General features: G+C 46.3%; 1 protein-coding gene across 1 annotated transcript; it reads left to right on the top strand.

The window, feature by feature from the left end:
• Positions 1-17,554: 17,554 nt before the first annotated feature.
• Clec4g (C-type lectin domain family 4 member G) lies at positions 17,555-21,710 on the top strand. The gene is made up of 9 exons (XM_052755481.1): positions 17,555-17,609; positions 17,998-18,108; positions 18,730-18,783; positions 18,958-19,020; positions 19,170-19,274; positions 19,733-19,822; positions 20,007-20,155; positions 20,264-20,379; positions 21,534-21,710. The coding sequence occupies exons 1-9, from the start codon at positions 17,555-17,557 to the stop codon at positions 21,670-21,672; spliced, it is 882 nt and encodes a 293-aa protein (XP_052611441.1). The 3' UTR covers positions 21,673-21,710.
• Positions 21,711-24,842: the final 3,132 nt, after the last annotated feature.

Genomic DNA, 24,842 nt, shown 5'->3' with positions numbered 1-24,842 from the left:
GTTGCCCTCTCTCTTGATTTTTTGAGGAGGGTCTTTCACTGAACCTGGAGCTCCTTAGACAGCTAGGCTGTCTGGACAATAAGCTTCTGAGCTCCACTCATCTCTGTGCCCCAGTGCTGGGCTTACTGCAGCACTCCAGCACCACCTGGCTTTTACCTGGGTGCTGGGGATCCAAACTCATGTCTTCATGCTTGCTCAGCTGGTGCTTTAGCAACTGTCTCCCCAGCCTTGGATGTTTCTGATTGGTTTGTTTATAATTATTTATTTTATTTTTTGAGATTATAATATTACTACATCCTTTCCCCTTCCCTTCAAACCCTCCCATGTACCCCTCCTTGCTCCCTTTCAAATTCATGGCCTCTATTTAGTTTTTAAGGGAAAATGCACTTTTGTGTCAAATAAACCTTTTTTAAAAAGAGAGTCTAAAAATATCTGTACTCCAGTAGGAGATCCTTTAGACCAGGGGTGTTTCAGATGGAACAGCATTGGGTGGGAGCTCTGTGACTTCCACCCCCCAACGTTTGTTCTGCAGACCTGAAGTTTTGGAGGGATTCTAAAATAGAATGTCCTGTCTCAGTTTCATTTCCTTTGCCATGATAAAGTCTCCTCACCAAAATGTGGCTGAGAAGAAATGGGGTTTTACAATTCACACCCCAGGTTATACTCTAGCATTGCTGGGAAGCCGCAGAGGCAGGCCTTGAAGCATTGAGCCATAGCACACTCAAAGAGAACAGAGAGACGTGAATGTACGCATGCTGGTGCTCAGATCACTCTGTCCACTCGTGTACAGTGCAGGGCCCATGCCCAGGGAACAGTACCACCCACTTCCAGATAAAAAATTAAAGCTATCAAGATACCCCCTCCCCCCATAGACATGCCCCACAGGCCAATCTGGTGCTGACAGTCCCTCACTGAGACCCTCTACCAAGGCAATTCTTGGCTGTGTAAAGTTGATAATCACAGACAACCCTCACATCCATCAGAAAGTCCATTTGGTTTCCATTCCAGATGTATTCCAATTAATAAATTCAGAAAGAAATAGGAAATCACCATTCTAATATCTCATCTGTAATTACTGTAGACAAGAGTCAAAGACAGATGCTCTGACCAATGGGAAGCAGGGTCTCTGCAAAACCTCCCTGTATCTGGACCAGGGTAACAGCTTAGGTGGTCAAATGCTTAACTCACAAACATGAAGACCTGAGTTCATGCCCAGAACCATGTAAAAAGCTGGGCAACGTGGCACACACTGGGTATTGTGGCACACGCTGGGCATCATGGCACACTCTGGGCATCATGGCACAAGCTGAGCATCTCGGAGCTGGAGAGGCAGGAGAAAGAGGAGGGAACATTTTCTTGTATGATTAGCAGATTTCTCTTCCTCACTGAGGAATATAAGACAGAAACAATATTCTGTGGTTTTTAAATAACTTATACCCAAAAGAAAAAGTGAGGGAAAGAATTGCAGAGGCTCTTTGTCCTTTTTAGATCTGTCCTTCAGGACCATTAACAAACTCAAACATTAACTCCTAAATTAGAACTGTCTTAGCTGGATGATGGCAGCTTTGACCTTTCCAATATTTATAGGATTTTCTCTTTTTGCTTTTTACTTCATGAGGAAAAAAGCAAGAGGATGATTTTTTTTCCTGTATGTGTCCGTGTTCCTATGTAAGAGCAGGTACATCATGCATGTGTGCATATGGGGGCCAGAGGTCGAGATCAGATGTCCTCTATCGCTCTTCACCTTATGTTTTAATTTATAAAATATTATTAGTTATTAGTGTGTGTGTGTGTGTGTGTGTGTGTGTGTGTGTGTGTGTGTGTGTGTGTGAGAGAGAGAGAGAGAGAGAGAGATGCATACATGGGGGTTGCATTTGTGCACATGCGTGTGGAGGCCAGGAGTATCATTCATCAGACACCATACACCAAGTGTGTGTGTGCATGTGTGTGCATGTGTGTGTATGTGTGTGTTTGTGCACACATGAAAGCGACAAGGACTGGAATTACAATGGTTGTGAGCCACGATGCGGAAGCTGGGTCCTCTGCAAGAGTAACAAATGCCACCTCTCCTCTGACCCTGGAGATTGCTGCTTTACCTAGGCTGTCTGTGTGTCTAGCAACACCCTGGAATCTACTGTTCTCTGCTCATCCCCAGCACAGCAACCTGAGAAATCAAGTCTAAGGCCTTGTGGTGTGTGTGTGCATGTGTGTGCGCGTGTGCCACCATACAAGTGCGGAGACCAAAGGATAACTTTGTGAAGTCTGTTCTCTCCTTTGATATTTTCATGGGATTGAATTCAAGTCATCAGGCTTGAGAGGCAAGTATATTTAAGTGTTGAGCCGTCTGGCCCTGTTTTGGTTCTTGAACCAGGGCCTCACACTCTAGCCTGAACTGGCCTGTAACTTACTGTGTAGCCCAGGCTGTTACAGCAAGCTCCTACCTCAGCTTCACCAGCACTGAGATAACAAATCAGAGCCAACGCTCCCAGCTCTTCACCACAACTTAACCACACCTGCAAAAATGCTCTAAATATGGTGCTGTTCACAGATCCTAGCTTAAGGCTTCAATGTTTCTTTTTAAGGAAATTTACACTTCCTATACTAGAGGTATCCTTATTTTCTTCTTAAATTTATCAAAAACATTGTTTTCATATCCCAAGATTAAGTAAAACATTCCTGTAACTGACCCTTTATCTAGCTAAGGAAGCTTTCTCTTATCTGTTGTTTGCTAAGAATTTATTTTTGCATGTTTATGGGTGTTGCATAGATGCTTCTCATAACTGGAATGAGGAAGAGACAAAAACAAGATCCGGAAGGATGTGGACCATATGGTCACCTGTTTATGAATTCTCCAAACGTACAAAACAACTCAGTAGACTGCCAATGGGTCAACACATGAAGTATTTTGAAATCATGAGCTCCAACTTTGGAAAGGAAACTCCATGGAGACAGAAACCGGAGACATAAGACCAGACAGGGACTGGGCATCGTCTAAGATGTCCACTGTATTTGTTTGGTTTTCCTTATTTTTAAGGCTATCTAGGGACTGGAGAGATGCTCAGTGGCGAAGAGTACAAGCAACACACGGGTTCCCAGCACCCTTGTCTAGCAGCTCACAAGTGCCTCTAACTCCAGCTGCAGGGGATCCAACACCCTCTTCTGTCCTCCATGGATGCCTGCACTCCCCTGGCAGACACACTCACAGACACACAGACACACACACAGACACACATACACACACACTCACACACACACACAAACTAAGTAAATAAATAAATAGTAAATAAATAAATAAATAAATAATTTTTTGAAAAATAAAATTATCTGAACGACATGATGTAAAAACTTTATAAAGCTGAAAAAGCAGGCAAGATCTTTTTAAAAACATTTTATTGATTCTTTGTGAATTACACATCATGCACCTCAGTCCCACTCATCTCCTGGTCCCTCCATATCCACCCTTCATCCTCACAGTCCCTACCAAAGGAAAAAAAAACTAAAATTAAGACCAAAAATAATAAATCAAAGATTAAGAAAGAAAGAAATCTTGCTCTGGAGGCTGCAGTGAGTCACAGGGTGTCCTACAACACGCCCTTCCGCCCAATCATCTTTACTTGCAAATGTTCATTGAAATGAGCCTTCGGACTGGTTCAAGACCTCTGGCCTCTGCTACACCATCAATCCTGGATCCTCACCAGGTCTCCTCTCAGATATCCTGTTGTTGCCCAGTGTCATGGAGATCCTGGAGCTTCAGTTCTGCAGGACTGGCCCCACCACGATCTCCAGCAGTTCACAGATGGGATAGATCAAACTCAGTGCCCTGGATCTGGGCCTGGGTGGCAGCTGAGTTGTTCAGCCTGCCCACGCTCCTGCACACAGGCCACCATCTGGGCCAGCTCTTGCTCCCTGCCCAGGTTAAGGGCGGGGCCAATTCTCCAGCTATCCTGTCCTTGAGGGTGGCTCTCCTGTACCAATGCCACCAAGTCTAGCTCTACTTCTAGATGCTAGGGCTGGCTTTCCAGAGTGCTGCAGCTGGTAAGGGATGGGGCCAGCTCTCCCACACCCACTCCACCAGAACCAGCTCTCCCACACTGCCAAAGCAAGGGGCGGGGCCAGCTCACCCCAGGCAAAATCTTTTTATGTATAATTCTTACATGCTTGACTTTTTCATAGTAAAAATCAAAGATGTGGAACTGGAGAGGTGACTCACTTGGTATATAGCTTGCTATGCAAACATGAGAACCTAAGTTCAGCTCTGAAGTACTCACATAAAAAAACAGGCATTGTAGATTAAGCTGTAATTCCAGCAAGGAGGAGGTAGAGAAGGGAGAAAGAATCTCTGGAGGTCACTGGGCAGCCAGTTGAGCTGAATTGATGAGTTCCAGTTCAGTGAGAGACCTTGTCTCAAAAACTAAAGTGGAGAGTGATTCTGGCCACCATATGCACACACACACACACACACACACACACACACACACACACACATACACACACACGGCAGGGGGTGGGGGGAAGGACAGAGACAGAGAGAGACAAAGAGATAGAGAGACAGAGACAGGAATTAAAAGAAACAATCAAATTGTGGCATTACCTTTTCAATGAGCTGTCACCGCAATCTCTGTCCAAGGTAACCACCAACTGTCAGAAGGTATTTTTTTTTTTTCAAATTTTGGTTTTTGGTTTTTGGCTTTTGGTTTTTTGAGACAGGGTTTCTCTGTGTAACAGCTCTGGCTGTCCTGGAACTCACTCTATAGACCAGGCTGGCCTCGAACTCAGAGATCCACCTGCCTCTGCCTCCTGAGTGCTGAAATTAAGGATGTGCACCACCACTCCCAGCCAGAATGTATTCTTGGAAAAGGATTGGATTAGAACTGTAAAGAAAGCTGTAAAGCTGTAAAGAGAGAGACTGCACTGGGGGATGACTCAGTGGCTAAAGTACTTGCCACACAACCATGCAGACTGGAGTTCAGGTGTCCAGGACCCACCTAAATACCATGTGGACCAAGGGACCTGCCTCTAATTCCAGCCCTGGAAGATAGAAATGGGAGATCCCCAGAGCAAGCCGACCGCTGAGCCCTGGCTTTGACTGAGAGACTCTGCCTCAGTGAATCATGTGGACGAGTAACCGAGGATGATCCCAACATCAACCCTGGGCTTCCACATGCTCAGCACATACATAAACATGTAAAATACATACAGAAAGTGACACATGAACGCAGTTGGGATGGGGTGACTATAGGACTATAGGTGGGGAATTCATGCATTCATTTGGAGAGTCAGAGGAGATTTTCTGAAAAGGATAGTACTACAGTGGTGCTCTGGCCACAGAGCACTAAAGAGAATGCAAGCTACATCTTTGCCTTGAGACTCAATCCTGGGGTTCACTTCTTCCTCCATTAGTCCAAAGTCTCTGTGCTTGCTTTATACAGTCTGACCACAGCTGACACCTGACATCAGGTGATCTTGGATCTCCAGAAGGATCTGTTCTTCTCAACCCCCACGCCAGCAGTAGTTGACACTGGTCACCAACTTGACAGAATTCAGAATCACCTGATGGACAAGGCTCTTGGCATGCCTGTGGGATTTTCTTGATTAGACTGAAGTTGAAATACTCACCCTAAAAGTGGGTGCCACCATTCCATGGGGTGGAGCCCTGGACCACATGAAAAGGAGAAAGCTGGGGGCCAGCAAAATGCCTCAGTGGTTAACTAAATACACTTGCTGCCAAGCCCAATGACCTAAGTTCAATCCCTGAGATCCACATGGTAGGAGAAAAACGACTTCTAGAAGTTGTACTTGACCCCCACACATGCAGCATGGCACACATGCTCACACACAACAACAATAATTACAACAACAACAACTAAATAAAATTTTAAGGCAGTAGACAGCCTTTAATCCCAGTATTTGGGAGACAGAGGCAGGTGGGTCTCTGTGAGGACTGGGACAGCCAAGGCTACATAGTGAGACCCTGTGCACGTGTCCTTGAAGACAGCATTCCAACAGTATCTCTTTCAGAAAACTTCCTCTGATTCTGCCAAGTGCATTAACACGTTCTCCTTCATCAGAGCTGACGAATCAATTCCACGTGAACCCTTTCCTAAGTGTGTCTAACAGATGCTACACAGTTCCCTCTCCCTCTCTCTCTCTCTCTCTCTCTCTCTCTCTCTCTCTCTCTCTCTCTCTTCCTCTTATTAAGAAGTGCTTGGGGTGTGCCCTGCCTGGAAGCTCTGATCCAGTCACGTCCTGCCTCTCATTTCCTGAGATAAAGGAAAGAGAAGTGTCATGCTCAACTAGAAGCTTTATGAGAAGAGGAGTAAGGCCTTCTGTTTTCGTGGAAAAACAAGTCCCTGCCCCACATCACTCCTCTAAGCACTGACCACCCATGTGGTTTAACTCTTTATCCTAGAGATCCGTGCTGATGTGCTTAATGCAGGTGCTTAAAATTTACACATAATCGTGCATGTGCATGTGTGTGTGCACACTGTGTGTAATTACATCTCCAGTCATTTCTGTTACATAATCGTGCATGTGCATGTGTGTGTGTGTGTGTGTGTGTGTGTGTGTGTGTGTGCGCACTGTGTGTAATTACGTCTCCAGTCATTTCTGTGACAGGAGGGAGATGGCTCCTATAGTCACCCCATCCCAACTGCAGCAGTGAGTGGCATTGTGTCTTCAGCTCCTGAAGGGGGAGAATTCATGCCGGGGCACTTGCAGAGTGATCAAGAAGTCAAGATTTATTTTTAAAAGACACAGAAAGGAAAGCAACGTCTGCCCTCCAGAGTGGCTGGCTCACTCAGCTCAGCGGCCCAAGGGAGGGCTGCCAGCCTCTAAACTTAAAAATCTTATTCTTCCATTTTCCCTCCTCTCCTTGGTCATGGGGAAGGTCTGTGGTGGTCTCCTCCATGGAGCAGGTGGAGGCGTTCTCAGGGTCATCCTTAGCCACAGTTCAGTCTGGTACAGTTAAATGCACATGACCCAAGAGTGCATATAAAAGTATAACTATGAATAAAATCGAGACGTTAACTGCAGGAAAGGGCAATGGTGCCTAGCACGTGCTCGTCAGGGGAGGGCTTTCGGGAGCCTGCTGGAGCCCAGACGGGCCTTTTTGTTTTCCACAGAGCTGGGTCTTCGTTAGGTTGACTATCTCCCCCCAGCTGCAAGCCCTCTTATTTATCTTCCCGTGGGCCTCTAACCTCACCATTTTAACCCTCATGTTTCTTTTTAACCCTGATAGGGGTTTTTGTTTGTTTGTTTGTTTGGTTGGATGGGTTATGGGTTTTGTTGTTGTTTTGTTTTGTTGGGGGGGTTGTTTGTTTGTTTTTCAAGACAGGGTCTCTCTGGATAACAGCCCTAGCTATCCTGGAATTCTCAGAGACCTATCTGCCTCTACCTCCCAGGGCTGGAATTAAAGGTGTGTGCCGCCACTACAGGTTACCCTGGACAGTTTTTTAACTGTAGCAATTTCCATTTCTCCCAACCCTAGCTTTTTGAGATCTGGAAACATTACATCTGAACTACTAAGTTATATGGTGATATATTGTGTACCCCAATAAAGCTTGCCTGGGAATCAGAGGACAAAGCCAGCCACTATATTAAACATAGAGGTCAGGCATTGGTAGCACATGCCTTTAATCCTAGCATTCAGGAGGCAAACACCCATCTGGATCTCTGTGAGTTCAAGGCCATACTGGGAACAGAGCCAGGCATGGTGGCACATGCCTTTAATCCCAGACTAGGAAGGAAGTAAGATGGCAGGACACAGAAAGGTATACAAGGTGTGAGTAAACAGGAAGTCTCTCTCTTGAGGCTAAGGATTGTGCAGAGGTAAGAATATGGCTGGCTTGTTCTGTTTCTCTGATCTTTCAGCTTTCACCCCAATATCTGGGTCTGAGTTTTTTTCTAATTAATAAGACATTTTAAGATTTGTGTGACAAAGTTATGACTGATCTGTTTTGAGTATGTCCTCATCAAACCTTATGGACTTATTCACCCCTCAGGAACAAGGGGATGACCCCAACTCTGGTGCCATAAACAATTCATGAAGAGCCCCTAGGAAGTAAATTTCCCCCTTGGAATGTCCTCTTTTTTAAGAATATATGCTTTCTAAACATCAGGAGCTAGGGAGATGACTCCATTAGTGAAGAACTTGATTTGACAGCATGAGGACCTAATTCAGATCCACAGCACCCACATAAAATGACTTGGTTCAGCAGTGAGCACCTATAACCCCAGCCCTGAGTGGAGACTGGAGGATCCCTGGAGTTCACTGCCCAGCCAGTCTATTGGAACCAGTAGTTCTACGTTCAATGAGAGATCCTTTTTCAAAAAATAAGGTGTAGTTAGACTGGTGGGGTGGGTCAATGGGTAGAAGTGGGGTGGGTCAGTGGGTAGAGGTGGGGTGGGTCAGTGGGTAAAGATGCTCACCTTGCAAACCTGGTGGCCAGAATTTGTTTGATCCCTGTAGCTCTCATGAATGTGGAAGAAAACAACCAACAAAGTTGTCTTCTGACCTCCACATGTGTGCGCACACACAGAGAATTTGAAAAAAAAAAAATGTGACGAGTGATAGAGGAGAACATATGAGCTGACCTCTGGCCTACACACGCACACACACACACACACACCATATATATACACATGCACGTACACATACATCATATACACACACACACTCAAACACATACATACACACAGAAATTTATCAGAGGACAGATGTTGTTGCAATTTTGCTACATACTTTCACCTTCCAAACTGCTTTCCCAAATGACTGAATTTGTACTCCAGTCATCAGTGAACAAGGATTCCCTTCTCACCACATCCTCACCAACTCTAAAAACTACCCACCCTTTTTTCTACCTGTGGTGGTACACACCTATAATCCTAGAACTCGGGAGACTGAAATAGAAGGATTGTGAATACAAAGCCAGCCTGGGCTACAAACAGGAAAAATCATCCACCTGTTTTTAATACTTTTAAAATATGTGCATATATGCATATCCATGTGTGTAATGAATGCAAGTACCTGAGGAGGCCAGAAGAGGGCGCTAGATCCCATCAGCGGCAGTTATAAGAGACTATGAGCCAACTGATGTGGAGGTTGAGAAATGAACTCCAGTCTTTGACCAAAGCTGTACACACTCTTGGCCACTGAGCCGTCTCTCTTCCCTCCACCCACTTTTTTTTAAGTTTTTTTTTCATTTTACATACCAACCACAGTTCTCCCTCCCTCCTCCCCCCCTCCCCCACCCACCCCCCTATCCTGTCCTCAGAGAGGGTAAGGCCTCCCATGGGGAGTCAACAAATTCTGGCATATCAAGTTATGACAGGCCCAAGCCCCTCTCCCCTGCATAAAGGCTGAGCAAAGTATCGCTCTATAGGGAATGGGCTCCAAAAGGCCAGTTCATGTACCAGAGATAAATCCTGGTCCCCCTGCCAGGGGCTCCATAAACTGCCCAAGCCACACAGCTGTCACCCACATTCAGAGGGCCTAGTTCTGTCCCCTGCAGGTTCCCCAGCTGTCAGCGCAGAGTCCCTGAGCTCCTGCTAGCTCAGGTCAGCTGTCTCTGTGAGTTTCCCATCATGATCTCGACCCCCATCGCTCTTATAATCTCTCCTCCCTCTCTTCAACTGGCCTCCAGGAGCTCCGCCCAGTGCTTGGCTGTGGATCTCTGCATCTACTTCCATCAGTTACTGGATGAAGGTTCTATGATGACAGGGTAGTCACCAATCATATTACAGGGGAAGGCCAGTTCAGGCACCCTCTCTGCTATTGCTTGGAGTCTTAACTGGGATCATCCTTGTGGGTTTCTGGGAATTTCTCTAGCACCAGGTTTCTCCCTAACCCCATAATGGCTCCCTCTATCAAGATACCTCTTTCCTTGCTCTTCCTCTCTGTCCCTCCCCCAACTTAACCATCCCGTTCCCTCATGTTCTCATCCTCCATCCCCCATCTCCCCACCCCAGCTCCCAGTTTACGCAGGAGCTCTTATCTATTTCCCCTTCCTAGGGCAATCCATGCCTGTCCCTCTTATGGTCCTCCTTGTTTCCTAGCTTCTCTGTCTACCCACCTTTTTTACTGTTTGCTATTTTATTTAGTGTGAGTAACACCGCATTACTTGTGCTTCCAAGCCTAACGAACTTAAGCTTTCCTTAAGTGCCTGTTCAACATTCTGTTTTGGTTTTGTTTGTTTTTGTGAACAGGGTCTTGTGTGATCCAGTGGGTCTTGAACTTGCGATTCTCCTGTGTGAGCCCTGAGTGCTGGGATCACAGCGTGAACCACCATGAAGCCACACGCTCATGTTGGGTTTCCCCCTCTCTAGGTCTTGTACTTCTTACCCTTGGCCTGCTTTCCCGCTAATGTCTGTGGGTTTTTTAATTTGCAGAAGTATTTTTGCAGAGTCCAGAAAACAAGTAACTGTTAGTTTTAGATGTGGCAATGAAGCCTACCCATCCCACACATGCACCGTGAAGTTCACGTCTACTTTCACGTCAGCTTTTTTTTTTTTCTAAATCCAAATTCTGTAAAAGGGAAAAACCATGTGATATATGTCCCTCCAGCTTGTTTTACATAACATTACACTCTTCAGTTCCATCCATTTCCTTACAAATGACATTGTTTCATTCATTTTGATGACAGAGTAAAACTCCACCATGAGCTTGAACCACATTTTCTTTATCCATCCATCTGCTGACGGATGCCTGGGCTGTTCCATAACTGGCTGCTGTGGATAGTGCTGTAACACGTATGAGCAGCACCGCTGTGGTGTGCTAACACGCACAGATTCCTTCAAATACGCAGCCAGGGGTGGTGTCGCCGATGATGAGCCACACACTAACATTACTTTCAGAGGGTGTACTAGTTTTGTCTCCTGGTGTTTAAAAATACCCGGTGAAAGCAAGCTGGAGGAGAAAAAATTATTATGCTCACAATTCTGGGTTCCAAAGTTCTTCCTGGCAAGGAAGTCAAGATGGCGGGGTGTTAAAATCACATCCCAGTAAAGAGCAAAGAGAAGCCGTTCCGTGTGCTTCCTGCTCAGTTCACCTCCTCACAAGCCCAGGACAACTGAGACTGCTTTGTGCTCCAGATGTCACCCCAAAGAGCATCCATGTTTATTGCTTTACAATCCTTGATAGCTAAGATCAACAGATAAAGGAATGAATATATCTGTATTTATTTATAGAACATGTGACGTATTTACAATAAAGTCTTGTTCAATTACAAAGAAGAGTAAAGTTGTGTTATCTGCTGTAAACAACTGCACTGGAGACTGTCATGTTAAGCAAAATAAGTTAGAAAACAGAGAGACAACTATCACATTTTTCTATCATTTGCAGATCCTGGATTATATATAAATACATAAAGCTCGGTGTATGTGTGTGTGTGTGTGTGTGTGTGTGTGTGTGTGTGTGTGTGTGTGTGTGTGTTTGCACATGCATGTGTGCACACATGTGTTTCCTGTGACACTATTCCTGAAGAGATGTGAACAAGCATATGCTCACCAGGATAGGAAATCAACAACAATCCAAAGGAAAGACACCGACACCGAAGTCCAATGAGATGAACCAATGAACGTCCTGAGGTTACTCACAGGAATGTGTGTGAAGGGTCATGCACATGGACAACCCAAATGCAGCTGCATCGCTGAACGCCCATCCCAGCCTGGGTGCTGACTCATGAAAGTTGAAATCCTGGCGCTCTCTACATGCATTGAAAGTGCCTTATCATGTCTAAGACCCCATGAAATCAGGAACAAGATAAGGGTGTCCACTATTCCCACTCTTTTTCAATATTGTGCTCAAAGTACAATCTAGAGCAATATGGAAATTAAAAGGGAAGAAGTCGAACTATCCCTACTCAATAGGATACTAGACACTAGAGATCCAAAAAAAAATCTACCAAAAAACTTCCAGAGATGATGAACAAGCTCAGCAGTGTGGCAGGATACAGAATCAACTTGCACAAACCAGTAACTTTAACAACAGTCACAGAGAAGGGCACACACCCACTCACAACAGCCTGAAGGAAAATAAAACATTTAGGAATAAACCTAAGTAAGGGAGTAAACCTTTACAGTGAAAACAAACCTGTGAAGAAACAGAAAAAGACACTAGAAAATGGAAAGACATCCCATGTTCACGGATTAGTAATACTAATATTGTGAAAATGACCATTTTACTGAAAGCTGCTTACAAATTAGTGAAATCCCAATCAAAATCCTCATCTCATTCTTCACAGAAATAGTAAAAACTATTCTAAAATTCATATGGAACCACAAAAGACTCCAAATAGCCAAAACAATCACAAGCAAAAAGAATTAGAGGAATTACCATTCCAGATCTTAAGACATACAAAGTCACAGTGATAAAAACCGCATGGTGCTGGCAGCAAAACAGACATGCAGACCAATGGAACAAAACCAAAGTCCCAAACATGAGACCCGTAACTTCAGCCACTTAATATTTGACAAAGATGGCAAAAAGGTAAGCTGGAGAAAGAAGATCATCTTCAACAAACGGTGCTGCAAAAATGGGACAGCCACACACAGAGCAATAAAACCAGACCCACATTTACCACCTTGCATAAAAACTAACTCCAGCCGGGCGGTGGTGGCACACGCCTTTAATCCCAGCACTCGGGAGGCAGAGCCCGGCGGATCTCTGTGAGTTCGAGGCCAGCCTGGGCTACCAAGTGAGTTCCAGGAAAGGCGCAAAGCTACACAGAGAAACCCTGTCTCAAAAAACCAAAAAAAAAAAAAAAAAAACTAACTCCAAAATGTAAACATAAAACCTGAAACTGCTAGACAAAAATAGATGCAGTATGATGCATGATATAGGTGTAGGAGAGGACTTCCTGGATAGGGCTCCATTTGTCTAAACATTAAGGCCAATAATTGACAAAACCAGTAAATACAGCTCCTGTGAGTTCACGGCTGTCGTGGCCACATCATGCATGAGTGCAATCTGGTTGAGACGTCCATCACCTCACTGATAGCCAGGGTTGATTCAGTTGATGTGGCTGGCTGGGTGGGTGCCTGCTTCCTCCCTCACCATTCCACAGGCATCCTTCCCAAAGCTGCATGCTCAGCTGAAGAGGACAACCTTCCCTATAGATACAGACCGGTCTTCAGTCAAGGGTGTGCAGGTAGCTGTGCTCCCCTGTTAGAGCTCTAAACAGCCTGTCAAGAATATGACATGTGCCAGTCCTGCTCTTACGCTCTTCTTGCTCCTTCTCCACAACTTCCTGGGCCCTTAGGAAGCTTGTAAATGTCTTCTTTAGGGCTGAGCTCTCAACTCTCCTTGATTTTCAGCATCTTTGTAGCCACAGGTGTCTGCATTCACTTCTCTTCACTGAAAAGAAGGGCTTCTCCGATTAAAGCTGATGAGAGCCTTTCTCTGTGGGTATAAACACAGATACTAGGAAGGCAGCTGGATGGTGCATCAATCTATGTAAGCAGTGGCAGGTTCTCTGTGGGTATAAACACAGATACCAGGAAGGCGGCTGGGTGGTGTGTCAATCTATGTAAGCAGCAGTGGCAGGTTCTCCCCAATAGTGCCTAAGATCTCCCCGGTTATGTCAAAAATGACGGTTTTGTTGTTGTCGTCATTGTTTGCTCGTTTGTTTGGGTTTTCCAGTGGGTTTGGAGTATTATTTGGAGTATGCATATTTGGCTTTTGGCCTGGGAGGCTTTCACTGGCGTGGAACAAGCCCCTGGGGTCCACCATCCCTCGACACTAGGACTGCAGGTGAGTCACTGCACCTGACTTCCTTTTTTTTCAGAGTTATTAATTTTTGTGTATTTGTGTGAGCGTGTCTGTCTGTGCAGTAGGTGGGTGCCATCACATGGACATGTAAGTCAGAGGACTTTGTGGGAGTCAGTGGGTTCCAGGCATCAAACTCAGGGCATCAGTGCTCTTACCTGCTGATCCATCTCCTGGGCCCTAGTCCTCCATCTTCTCCCCTCATTTTCCATTTCCCTAGTAATGTTTCATGCCATGTTTCTTTTCTTCATGTTTGCTTGTTGAGAAAGGGTCTCCCTGTGTGCAGTTTAGACTGTCCTAGGAATCCATAATGTGGGCCAGGCTGGGCTTGAACTCATGACCTTCTTGACACAGTCTCTCAACACTAGGATTCCAGAAGTTCACCACTACTCCCAGCTCTGGGGTTTTTTGTTTTATTTTTAATTTTAGATTTTCATTGCACAAGTAACGTGTTACATGAGCACGTTTTCGTGCAAGGACATACTGTGCGTTGAACACAGCCCTCTGCCTTCCCATTTCTCACAGCTCCCTTCCTCTTAGTCCCTTCCTCTCCTCCAGGCAGTCTCACTTCTACATTCTTGTGGTGTATACATTCGTGATCTTTACGTAACTATATAAAATCTAGGAACCACAAAAGAGAGAAAACACTCAATATTTGTCTTTCTGACGCTGACTTAATTCACTTAATAGGACTGTCCATAGTTGCATCCATTTTCCTGCAGACAGCATAAACTTACCCTTTATGACTTTATAAACCACAGTTTTCTCCATCTATTCCTCTGTTACAGGACACAAAATCTGGTTTTATAACTTAGCTATTGTGGTAAAGTTTTTTTCTGTTAACTTGCTTTTATTTTTTTCATGTTTATTTTTAATTTATGTGTATGGCGGGAGGGTGTGTGCACTTGAGTGCAGGTGCCAAAGAGAACAGAGGCATCAGATCCCTGGAACTAGAGTTACAGGTAGTTGTGAGCCTCCTGACTCACGTGTTGGGACTGAACTGGGGTCCTCTGCAAGAAGAGGCCCCCTTAATTGCTAAGTCATCTCATCAGCCCCCCCCCCAGTGTGCTTTTTAAAATTGTTCTAATTGTTTGAAAGTTTCATATATTCACATAACACATTTTAGTCAGCTCCATCCCCATCACCCTCCTTTCCCACTGGAAGCCTTCTTCTCAGCAAGTTCCCCCTGTGGTCACTGGGTTTAACTAGAGTTGCTTCCCTGAGCACAGGTGGGAGGTGATTTATTTATAGGAGCAGGGCAAGGAAGCAGGGGCCACAGTGTGAAGAGAACTGCATTTCCTCTCCCAGCAACTGTTCCTGGCCGTGGCATGAGGCCCTGTTGGACCCTGTAGTTAGAGTTTTTCTGCCTGGCCCATAGTCAGGACAAATCTCTCTCACCTGCCAGTCCCACAGCCGCTCAAACCCGACCAAGTAAACACAGAGACTTATATTGGTTACAAACTGTATGGCCGTGGCAGGCTTCTTGCTAACTGTTCTTACAGCTTAAATTAATCCATCTTCATTCATCTATACCTTGCCACATGGCTCGTGGCTTACCGGCATCTTCACATGCTATTTGTCATCCTGGTGACTGGCAGTGTCTCTGACTCAGCCTTCCACTTCCCAGCTTTATTCTCCTCCTTGTCCCGCCTATACTTCCTGCCTAGCCAATGGCCAATCAGTGTTTTATTTATTGACTAATCAGCAACACATTTACCATACAGAACATCCCACAGCAGGACCCTTTCCCATCCATGAAAAATTTAACATAGTGTCTGTTTCCTGACCATCCCCCAGAAATATGAACACCCAGAAGGAAAGAATTTGTTCTCTGATTTAACCCAATTCTCAGAGAAATTTCTGTCAAACATCAGATATCCAATATTTGTTTAAAGAATACATTACACTTAGTAGTTGGGGAGATGTTTAGTATTGATTTGGGCTTGTTGTTTCTTTGTGACAGGGTCTCGGGTAGCCCAGGCTGGCCTCAGACTCATCTCAGTAGCCAGATCTTCTTGACTTGCCCTCCCAAGCACTGGGGTTACAGGTGTACCGCGGCATCCAGTTGGTTCCCGACTGGGGGTCCTGTCCAGGGATTTGTGCATGATAGGCAAGCATTCTCCTGACTTTACCACAGCACCAGGTTCACCTGGTTATGTTTTCGTTTTTGCAGGGAGATTTTCTTGGGTTTGGGTTTGTTTTTGAGACTCGGGCTCATTATATTGTAATCCAGGTTGATCCTTAATCTCTAAGCTCCAGATCTTCCTGCCTCAGCACATAAATGTGGCAGCCAGGGGTCAGCCAAGGGTGTTTTTCCTCAGGAGTTGCACACTTGTGTGTGTGTGTGTGTGTGTGTGTGTGTGTGTGTGTGTGTGTGTATTTTTGATTACATTTATTTATTTACTTTGTGCGTAGGTTTCCAGATGCATGTGAGCCCACACAGGCCATGGCACGTGTGTGGTCAGAGGACAACTTTCCAGAGTTGGTTCTCCTTCCATGTAGGTCCTAGACTCAAACACAAGTCATCAAGCACGGTGGCAAGTACCTTGGACATGGCCTCTCACAGGACCTGGAACTCACAGATGCTCCAGGAATTGCCTGTGTCCACTTCCCCGGTGCTGGGATTACAAGTGCATTCCACCTCGCCCAGCTATTTCCTGAGTACTAGGAATGAGATCCACACCCGCCTGTTTCCACAGCAGCACTCTATGGACTAAGCCATCTCCCAGCCCCGTAACATCAGTTGCTTATCACAGTATCCCTTTGGGAGAGGCCCTGACATGTTCCCCCTTTTTCACAAAGGAGAAAACTTCTAAGCCACATACCACCTCTAGCCCCACCCACTCTCCCCAGCAGAAGAACCTGCTAGCTTCATTAACAAGCTCCCACAAAACTATTTGATCGCTCCTGACCAGTGTCAGCTGAATTCACATCAAGGTGTCTGACCAACACTTTCAGGTCAAGGTCACACCTAAAGAGCTTTTTCAGGATCCAGTAGGGTCCTGAGACGCTTACCTGGGTTCAATGTTTTCCCCCTCAGGAGAAATCTCAGCCCTGAGCCCATAAGAGACAGAGACCAGAGCTGGAGGAGAGGGGCAGCTCATTCAGTAAACTGTCTGCCTTGCAAGCATGAGACCCGAAATTGGGTCCCCAGTAGCTACACTGACAGAGATGGTTGGTGGGGTGCACCCCGGTGCTGAGGTGAGGGACACAGGTGGGTTTCTGGGGCTTTGGGCCCAGCCTACAGTACTTAGCAAGTTCCTGGCCATTGAGAGATCCTGTTTCAGGGAAAAAGGTGGATGGGGGCCAACAAGGCAGCTCAGTAGATAAAGGAACTTGCTGCCGAGCTTTAGTCCCAGGCCCCACACGGTAGAGAGAGAGAACCAACTCTCACAGGTTGTCCTATGCCAGCACCCCAAACACACACTGTAACTAGATAAAATGCAATACACTCTTTTAAAAGGTAGATGGTGCCTGGGTAACGACACCCCAAGTTGTCCTCTGATTTCCACAGGCACAGAGAGACGACAGAGACAGACAGAGAGAGCACAAGCTCTGAAGAGAAGGTCCTGGCACCTAGGAACTGCGGCCACAATGACAGCTCCAGCCGCAGGGGTTGGAGCTGTCTCTCCCCCCCCCCCCCCCCCCAGGCTTGCCCAGCACTGTGACAGCCATTGGCTGGATTCCTGCACACAGGAACTGAGGCCACAGGAATGGAAAGGAAGGAAGGAAGGGAGACAGGGTGGGGACCAAAATTTATATCCCTGTCCAGGGCTGGGTGCCACCACCATCATGGACACTGGTGGATACAGCAAGCTGGATGCTGCAATCGAGAAGGTCCCCAGAGGTATGAGCAAAGAGATCACCTAGTCGGCCTCCACGAGTCCCTCTGCTCTAACGTCTGGGGGCTTTGTGGGTTTGGGGAGGAGAAGAGACAGGACCATGCAGGAGACACCAGTGTATGGACAGGACTGCAGAATGGTGGTGTCTGTACCCTGGCCGAGGACTCCCCAGGATCCAAAGGGCTGGATCCTGCACTGGGGAAAGGCATCCCTTGAGTCTCCCCCAGGAAACCTGGTGGGAGGCGGGCAGCTGTTATTCCAGCCATAGACCCAGTTACGCTGGCATCATAATTCTAACTCTGTCACTTAGGGACCACATGGTGGTAGGGAGGGTGATTAAACTATCTGTACCTCCACCCTGGAGGAATCAAGAATCCATCCGCGCTCTACTAGGGCAGCTGGGACGCTGGGAGTACTACAAACAAAGGCTTTTCTTCCTGGTCTTGGCTTTCCTGGTGGCCACAGTGCTATGGGCTCTCGTTCTGAGCACCCTATTGTCCAAGGGTGAGTGATTCTTTTTATGTGTACATGTATGTGCCTGTGTGAGGGTGTGACGCGCGTGTACAAGTGCCCACCGAGGCCAGATGGCATCAGCTCCCCTAGAGCTGGAGTTACAAGCAGTCTTGAGCTATCTCATGTGGGTGCTGAGAACAGAACTCAGGCTCTCTGGAAGAGCGCCTCGCTCTGCTCTATCGCTCTGAACCATCTCTCCAGCCCACGGGAATGGTCTTTTAACCGGAACAAGTTGTATGCCGCCGCCGGGAGGGGAAGGCACAAACCTGTTCCCTCTGTGTGCACCAGATGGGGTCCTGGATGTCAGAGAGCATAAACTGGGGGTTCTCAACCTGTGGGTCTCGACCTTACAGTGATGAAGTAGCAACGACAGTACTTTTATGGTTGGGGGGGTCACCACAACATGAGGAACTGCACTAAAGGGTCGAAGCATTAGGCAGGTTGAGAACCACTGGTATAAACCAAATATGTACCGGTTTGGTTCTGTGTGATGCATTATGTATGTCTCCTATCCGTATTCCTGACCTGTGCCTCTGTGCATACCAAAACACGGGTCCTCACACCCTCTGGGAAGGCGGAAGGTTCCCAAACTCCTGCGGCTTCTCTCTGCAGCCTCCAGCGAGCGCAGGACGCTGCTCAGCCGCCAGGACCTGCTGAAGACAAACGGTGCGTGCGGAGCTGCAGAGCACGGCGTCTGCGCCCCCTGGCGGTAGGAGGTGGGACTGCCAGGGAGTCAGGGACCGGGTAGTGAACAGCTGAGTCCCGGGAAATCGGGCTGATCCTGGATTGGAGAAGGGTGTCCCCTGACCTAGTGTGTGTGTGGTGGGGGGGTCATTCCAGCCTCAGAGCAAAAGATGATGTTGAGTGCCCTGAAAGAGGATGTCGGAGCCTGCAGGAACTGCTGTAAGAAACGGACTTGGTGGAGGCTTGTGAGCTGTGGGGCTGGGAAATGGGACAGGTGGGGAGGGGAGGGGCGGGGGAGGGAGGTGGTGGATAGAGGCACGTGGGGGAGGGGCTGGCTGGCCTCAGAAGGTCGCCCCATCCCCACATAGGCTCCGGGATTAAAGCGCAGTTGCAAACCACACTCGCTGAGTTTAAGGACATACAGGCAAAGCTGTTGGAGCAGGAGAGCACCCTTAAAGAACTGCAAGAGAGTGGTGAGAGCTGAAGCCGAGCACAACCCCCGATCCCTGACCTTCCCCGACCCCTGACTTTCCACGCCCGGCCATAGCCACACCCCTCTCGGCAGTACAGTCCTGGACCCTCAGGTCCTTGATGACGGAACCTAGGGCTTCACATGCTAGGCAGGCTTTCCTCACTGTCCCCCAGCCCCTCACTGGCAGATGCTCTAATACCAACACTCATTTTACATTTTATTTTGAGAAAGGGTCTTACTAAGTTGCTAAGATGAACTTAAACTCTGTAGCCCAATTTAGCCTAGAACTTGCAATCTTCCTCTGCCTCAGCCTTCAGGAGTAACTGAAACCACCCACCCAGACGGAAGTTGTTCTTGACCCTGATACCAACCATGAACTGACGATGGACATAGACCTTGACCTATATGTAAGTCCCAGTCTTAACCCAGCTCTAAATGTCCACCGTTCTGACCCTGTAGTGACCCAGGGCTTGGCTAAAGCAGGCAGAGATCGTGAGGACATCCGCAGTGAGCTGCTCCAGGCGCTGGAAGCTGTCAAGCAACAGAACAGTGAGCCAGAGAGGAGACCAAGGATGGGGAGGAGTGGACCCTGCCTGGGGCTTTCAAGGCTTCGATTTCCACCAGACATGCCCTTTGACCTAAACTGTGTTTCTCCGGTGTGCAACACCCTCCATGGCATTCCAATGGCCCCATTCCATAACAATCCATCTCTCTGACCCTCACCACCCAACAGGATCCTGTGAGCAGTGCCCCACATCATGGCTATACTTCCAAGGCTCCTGCTATTATTTCTCTGAGACGCAGGCTATATGGGGCACAGCACAGAGCTACTGTTCAGGCCATGGTGCCCACTTGGTGATTGTCAAAGGCCCGGATGAGCAGGTATGCAGCTGGGACTTGGCAAAGGAGAATCAGAGTTCACCTGAACTGGTGTGTGTGGCCCGGGATGTCGGGCAGACTTGGCCAGCTGACAACTCCACTCTCTTCCAGGGCTTCCTGAGTCAGCATACACATGGCCGAGGCTACTGGTTGGGTCTGAAGGCGATTCGCCACCTCGGCAAGATTCAAGGCTACCAATGGGTAGATGGAGTCTCACTCACCTTCAGGTAAGAAGAAGGCTCCAAGAGAGATTTGAAAGAGGAGTTAAGTTTGATCCTTGGGAAAACGTTTTCAGATATGTCTAAAGACTAGATTCTTGGGAGAGGGTTGTTGCTGATGCTTTGGTGGGTGTGTATATGGTGCGTGTTTAGCTGTGCACACCCATGTATGCTCATGCAAAGGCTAGGGGAGAACTCTGGATATTCTGTTCTACCATTCCTTGCTTTATTCCATTAAGACAGGGTCTCTCAGTGAACCTAGATCTAGGTTGACTAACAGCCAGAAAAACCCAGAGACTCTCCCATCTCTAAACCCTACCTGCTAGGATCATAAACACATGCACAGCCATACTTGGATTTTTGTGTAACTCGTTGGGATTTGAACTCAAGTCCTTATTGTTGGTATTAATGGATTTTTCAGAACCTCTCAACATTTTATTTGTACTGAAATGTGATTTTAATTGTATGTTAATAAATAAAGTTGCCCAGGAGTCAGAGCTATTAGAGCCATATCAAAAGCTGGGCGGTGGTGGTGCATGCCTTTAATCCCAGCACTTGGTAGACAGAGCTAGGTAGATCTCTGTGTGTTCAAGGATATAGCCAGCGTTGGAGACACATGCCTTTAATCTCAATACCAACCATAGAAGACCTGGAAGTCTCTACAGACAGGCAGTGACGAGGCAGTCATGTGTTTGGGTTTACAACCAATGAGAAGGCAGAACAGAAAGACTATATAAAGACAAACACACAGGAAGTAGGTCTTTTTCGGAGAGCTCTATTGGCTGAAGAAGATCGCTGAAGCAGGAAGGGTAAGGCTCTTAGCTCTGACCTCTTGGCTTTCTTCTCTGAATCGGCTCTGTGTTTCTTATTTAATAAGACGGTTGGTTACATCTACACCTTATGTTTGTACAACAAGCATTCTTTTCCACTGAGCAATCTCCACTGTCCCTAAACTAACCTTTTAAGAATGGAAAAGCTAGATCCTGGGAATTGGCTAAGAGTTAAATTCTGAGCCCTTACAAATGTGCACTGCAGATATAAACTCAAATTAGACATTTAAGGTATTTATGCCAGAGCCAAGCAACAAGGGAAGGAAAGCTGAACCCTAGGTCTATTGTCAGCCCAGACTTCCAGTAACACCCACCCACACTGAACCACCACAGCCACTGGAACTCTGGAGAGCCCAACGATTCCAGAGGACAAGAGGACTGTATCATGATGCTGCACTCGGGGCTGTGGAATGATGCACCGTGTACCAATGAGAGGGATGGCTGGATCTGTGAGAAGAGGAGCAGCTGCTGATCCTGCCCAATGTCCCAGTGCCATGCCCATTGCCTCAGGGTGAATCAGAAGTGTAGCTCATGTTCCTTGAGCCCACCACCAAGGTTTTTTTTTTCTAATGCACCATTACTAAGAGCCACTCAGCCTCACCAGTGCATGCTTTGGAGACCCCAGCTCCAACTCACAAAATACCCTAAACCTCTCAGTTAACCTGACTCTTGTCAATTTCAAAATCACTGCTCTAAAACCTTGGTCATCTGACCCCCTCACCTACCTTCCTAGACAGTGTTAGAGCTGTTGTACCTTCCTGTATCCTCCTAGACCATCCCTCTGAGTTGAGCTGTCTCCACAGAGAGGAGATCAATAAATGTCTGAGAGATGAATCCAAGCTCTGAGTCTGTGTTGGAAAAGAGTGATCTTGCTATCCCACAAGGAACACACAAATTAAAAGTAATTTATTTTTTCTCAGGAAAGGTGTTCCAGAACCCAAAATGGGCTACAAGCAGCATGCTTGGCCAAAATGGCCTATGTCTTTCATCCCTGATGTAAGTGATGACTTCATCTCATCCCATTGGTGGAAGCTCAGCTTTACACTCTGGCATGATTGACTAATTGGCACAAAAAGAAAAAGGGAGGTCCAGAAGATATGGGCCTTTGTCAAACTGACTACCTTTGATATTAAAAAAGGGTTCTCACAATTCTCATCTCTTCATTATGCAATTTTTAATCATCCTCCATTTTTGAAGAGGTAACCTTAACTGCCATTATGGAATCAGGACAATGACTGATCTGTTTTGTTTCCAGCTGGAAGGGGTCATTGGGCATAACAGTCAGAGTACCCCTCCAATGGGGCCATCTAAAAGACCCCAAAGTGTATTGGTGGTTTCATTGTATGACACTCAGGTGTAAGGAGGAAAGGAGGTCCTTGTCTGGTGCCTGGACAGAGACGTGAAGGAGAAGTGAAGATGAAAAGTTCCTAGCATTAGAAGTCTGAGACTGGGCCAGGTGTTGGTGACACATGCTTTAATCCCAGCACTCAAGAGGCAGAGGCAGACGGATCTCTGAGTACCATGGCAGCCAGAGCTACACAGAAAAACCCTGTGTTTTTTTTTTTGTTTTTTGTTTTTATTTATTTATTATGTATACATCATATATGACTGCAGACCAGAAGAGGGCACCAGATCTCAAATCAGATGGTTGTGAGCCATCATGTGGTTGCTGGGAATCGAACTCAGGACCTCTGGAAGAACAGTCAGTGCTCTTAACCTCTGAGCCATCTCTCCAGCCCCCCTTGGTTTTTTTGTTTGTTTGTTTGTTTAAAGTCTGAGGCAGGGAACCAGGAGAAATCACAACAGAGATGCTTTTTAAATGTCCAAATCAAAATCCATTAAAGTAGTTTGATGGACTCACAAGTGCCTCCATCTATTGGGCCCACTATTGTGCTTCTTTGACCTCTAAAGCCAGTCTCCAGAGTGCTGAACCTCGGGTCTGCTTTCAGATGCAGTGATAGCTGTTGGTGACTAGAATCACAGTGCGAGCTCCCTCTCAGATGGCTTCTAGAGAGGGAGAGAGAGGAGAAAATTAAGCATCATTTGTTTTTTAGGTTAAAAGAATAGTGGACCTCACTGTCTGGGTTCCAGACAGGCACTGCAGTGTTGAATTGAGCCAAGGTCTGAAGTCTCTGTTATCTAAGAAACATTTTCCCTATTAAGAAGGCAGTCATTAGTGATTTACATGAACTTATGTCTGGCATCTGGAGAGTACAACCTCTTGGACCATAACAGAAACACCAGCCATCAGTCTTTGGTTGTTCGTTCCTGACAAATATTTAAGACCATGTAGTAGGCCCAAATCAACTGCTTCTTTTTAACTGTCAAGACCAGTTAAGGATCTCAGGAGTCACTGGGGCTTGAAAGAAACCTCTAGGCTCACCTAGACTTTATTTGACCAGCTGTTCTATCTATGTGAGGGTAGTCAGAGGTCTTGCTTGACCACTGCTTCACTTGGAGGCATGATTCTCCCTGTGCTGACCCTCCTCTTTATAAACTGGACACTGGTTAGAGCCACTGAGTGAGGTCTCCATGGCCTCCATGAACAAAATTACAGAACATTTTGAGAGATACCCTGCAGTCCACTGGAACCTAGATGACTTTTGAGGCAAGGGAAGCAGTATTCTCCCTTTTAAACCTTCTGATCACATTAGTGTAGCCTTCTAGTATGGTTATTAAACACTCAGCAGGTACTTTTCATTGCTGTGTAACATTTAGGTAAAGCTTAGGCAAAAAACAAACACTTTTACCTCCATTGATTTAAGCAAAATTCAATGTATTGAACTTTGACATAAATGTACTTAACTTTAACCTTAGAAATTTTAATATCATGCATGTCGTGTCTACATCTCATCTTTAAGATACCTTAAATAACTTACTCAGACCTTCATAACTCAGATAAACTTTTTAGTTTTTTTTAATATCATAGGATATAGTAACAGTAACAAATTTACCATCTGTTGTGAGAACTTGGGAGGGGAGTAACTAAGTGACATCTACCCTTTCCTTATAAAGTCTAAATGGCAAACAAAGTTTTAGTCACCAAAGTCCACCATGGAAAATCAATGAATTTAATTGGACTTACTTATGGGGAATCAAGGTGCTGTGGGTGATTGATTGATAAATAAAACACTGATTGGCCAGTAGTCAGGCAGGAAGTATAGGCAGGACTAGCAGAGAGAATTGAGAGAACAGGAAGGCAGAGAGGAGGAGATGCCAGCCTGCCATCCAGGGAGCATCATGTAAAGGCAGCAGGTAAAGCCACGGAACATGTGGCAACATATAGATTAACAGAAATGGGCTGAGTATAAGAGCTAGACAATGGTAGGCCTGAGCTAATGGCCAAGCTGTTTAAATAATATAAGCACCTGTATGTTTATTTTATAAGTGGGCTATGGGACTGCTGGGGCTTGGTGGGACTGGAGAGAAAAAACTCTAGCTATAAATGGCGCCCAAAGGGTTGGCAAGAGTTTCCACCTAAAACCTGAGAAAAAAAGATTCTAAAAAAGAGCTAAAAACAGCTTCCTAGTTGTCTCTCTCAAGTTGGTGGGTTCCTGGCATGCGCGTTTGACCAGCAGTATGGTGGGAAGGAGGCATCTGCAAGTGGCAAATTACGCTGCTGCAGGGTAGATTTCGTCTTTG

This window comes from Peromyscus californicus, unplaced genomic scaffold (genome assembly GCF_007827085.1).
Source record: "Peromyscus californicus insignis strain IS unplaced genomic scaffold, ASM782708v3 Scaffold_2__1_contigs__length_46816999, whole genome shotgun sequence".
NCBI classification, from domain to species: domain Eukaryota; kingdom Metazoa; phylum Chordata; class Mammalia; order Rodentia; family Cricetidae; genus Peromyscus; species Peromyscus californicus.
The sequence above is the reverse complement of the archived record's forward strand: the minus strand, read 5'-3'. Positions and strand labels throughout refer to the sequence as shown.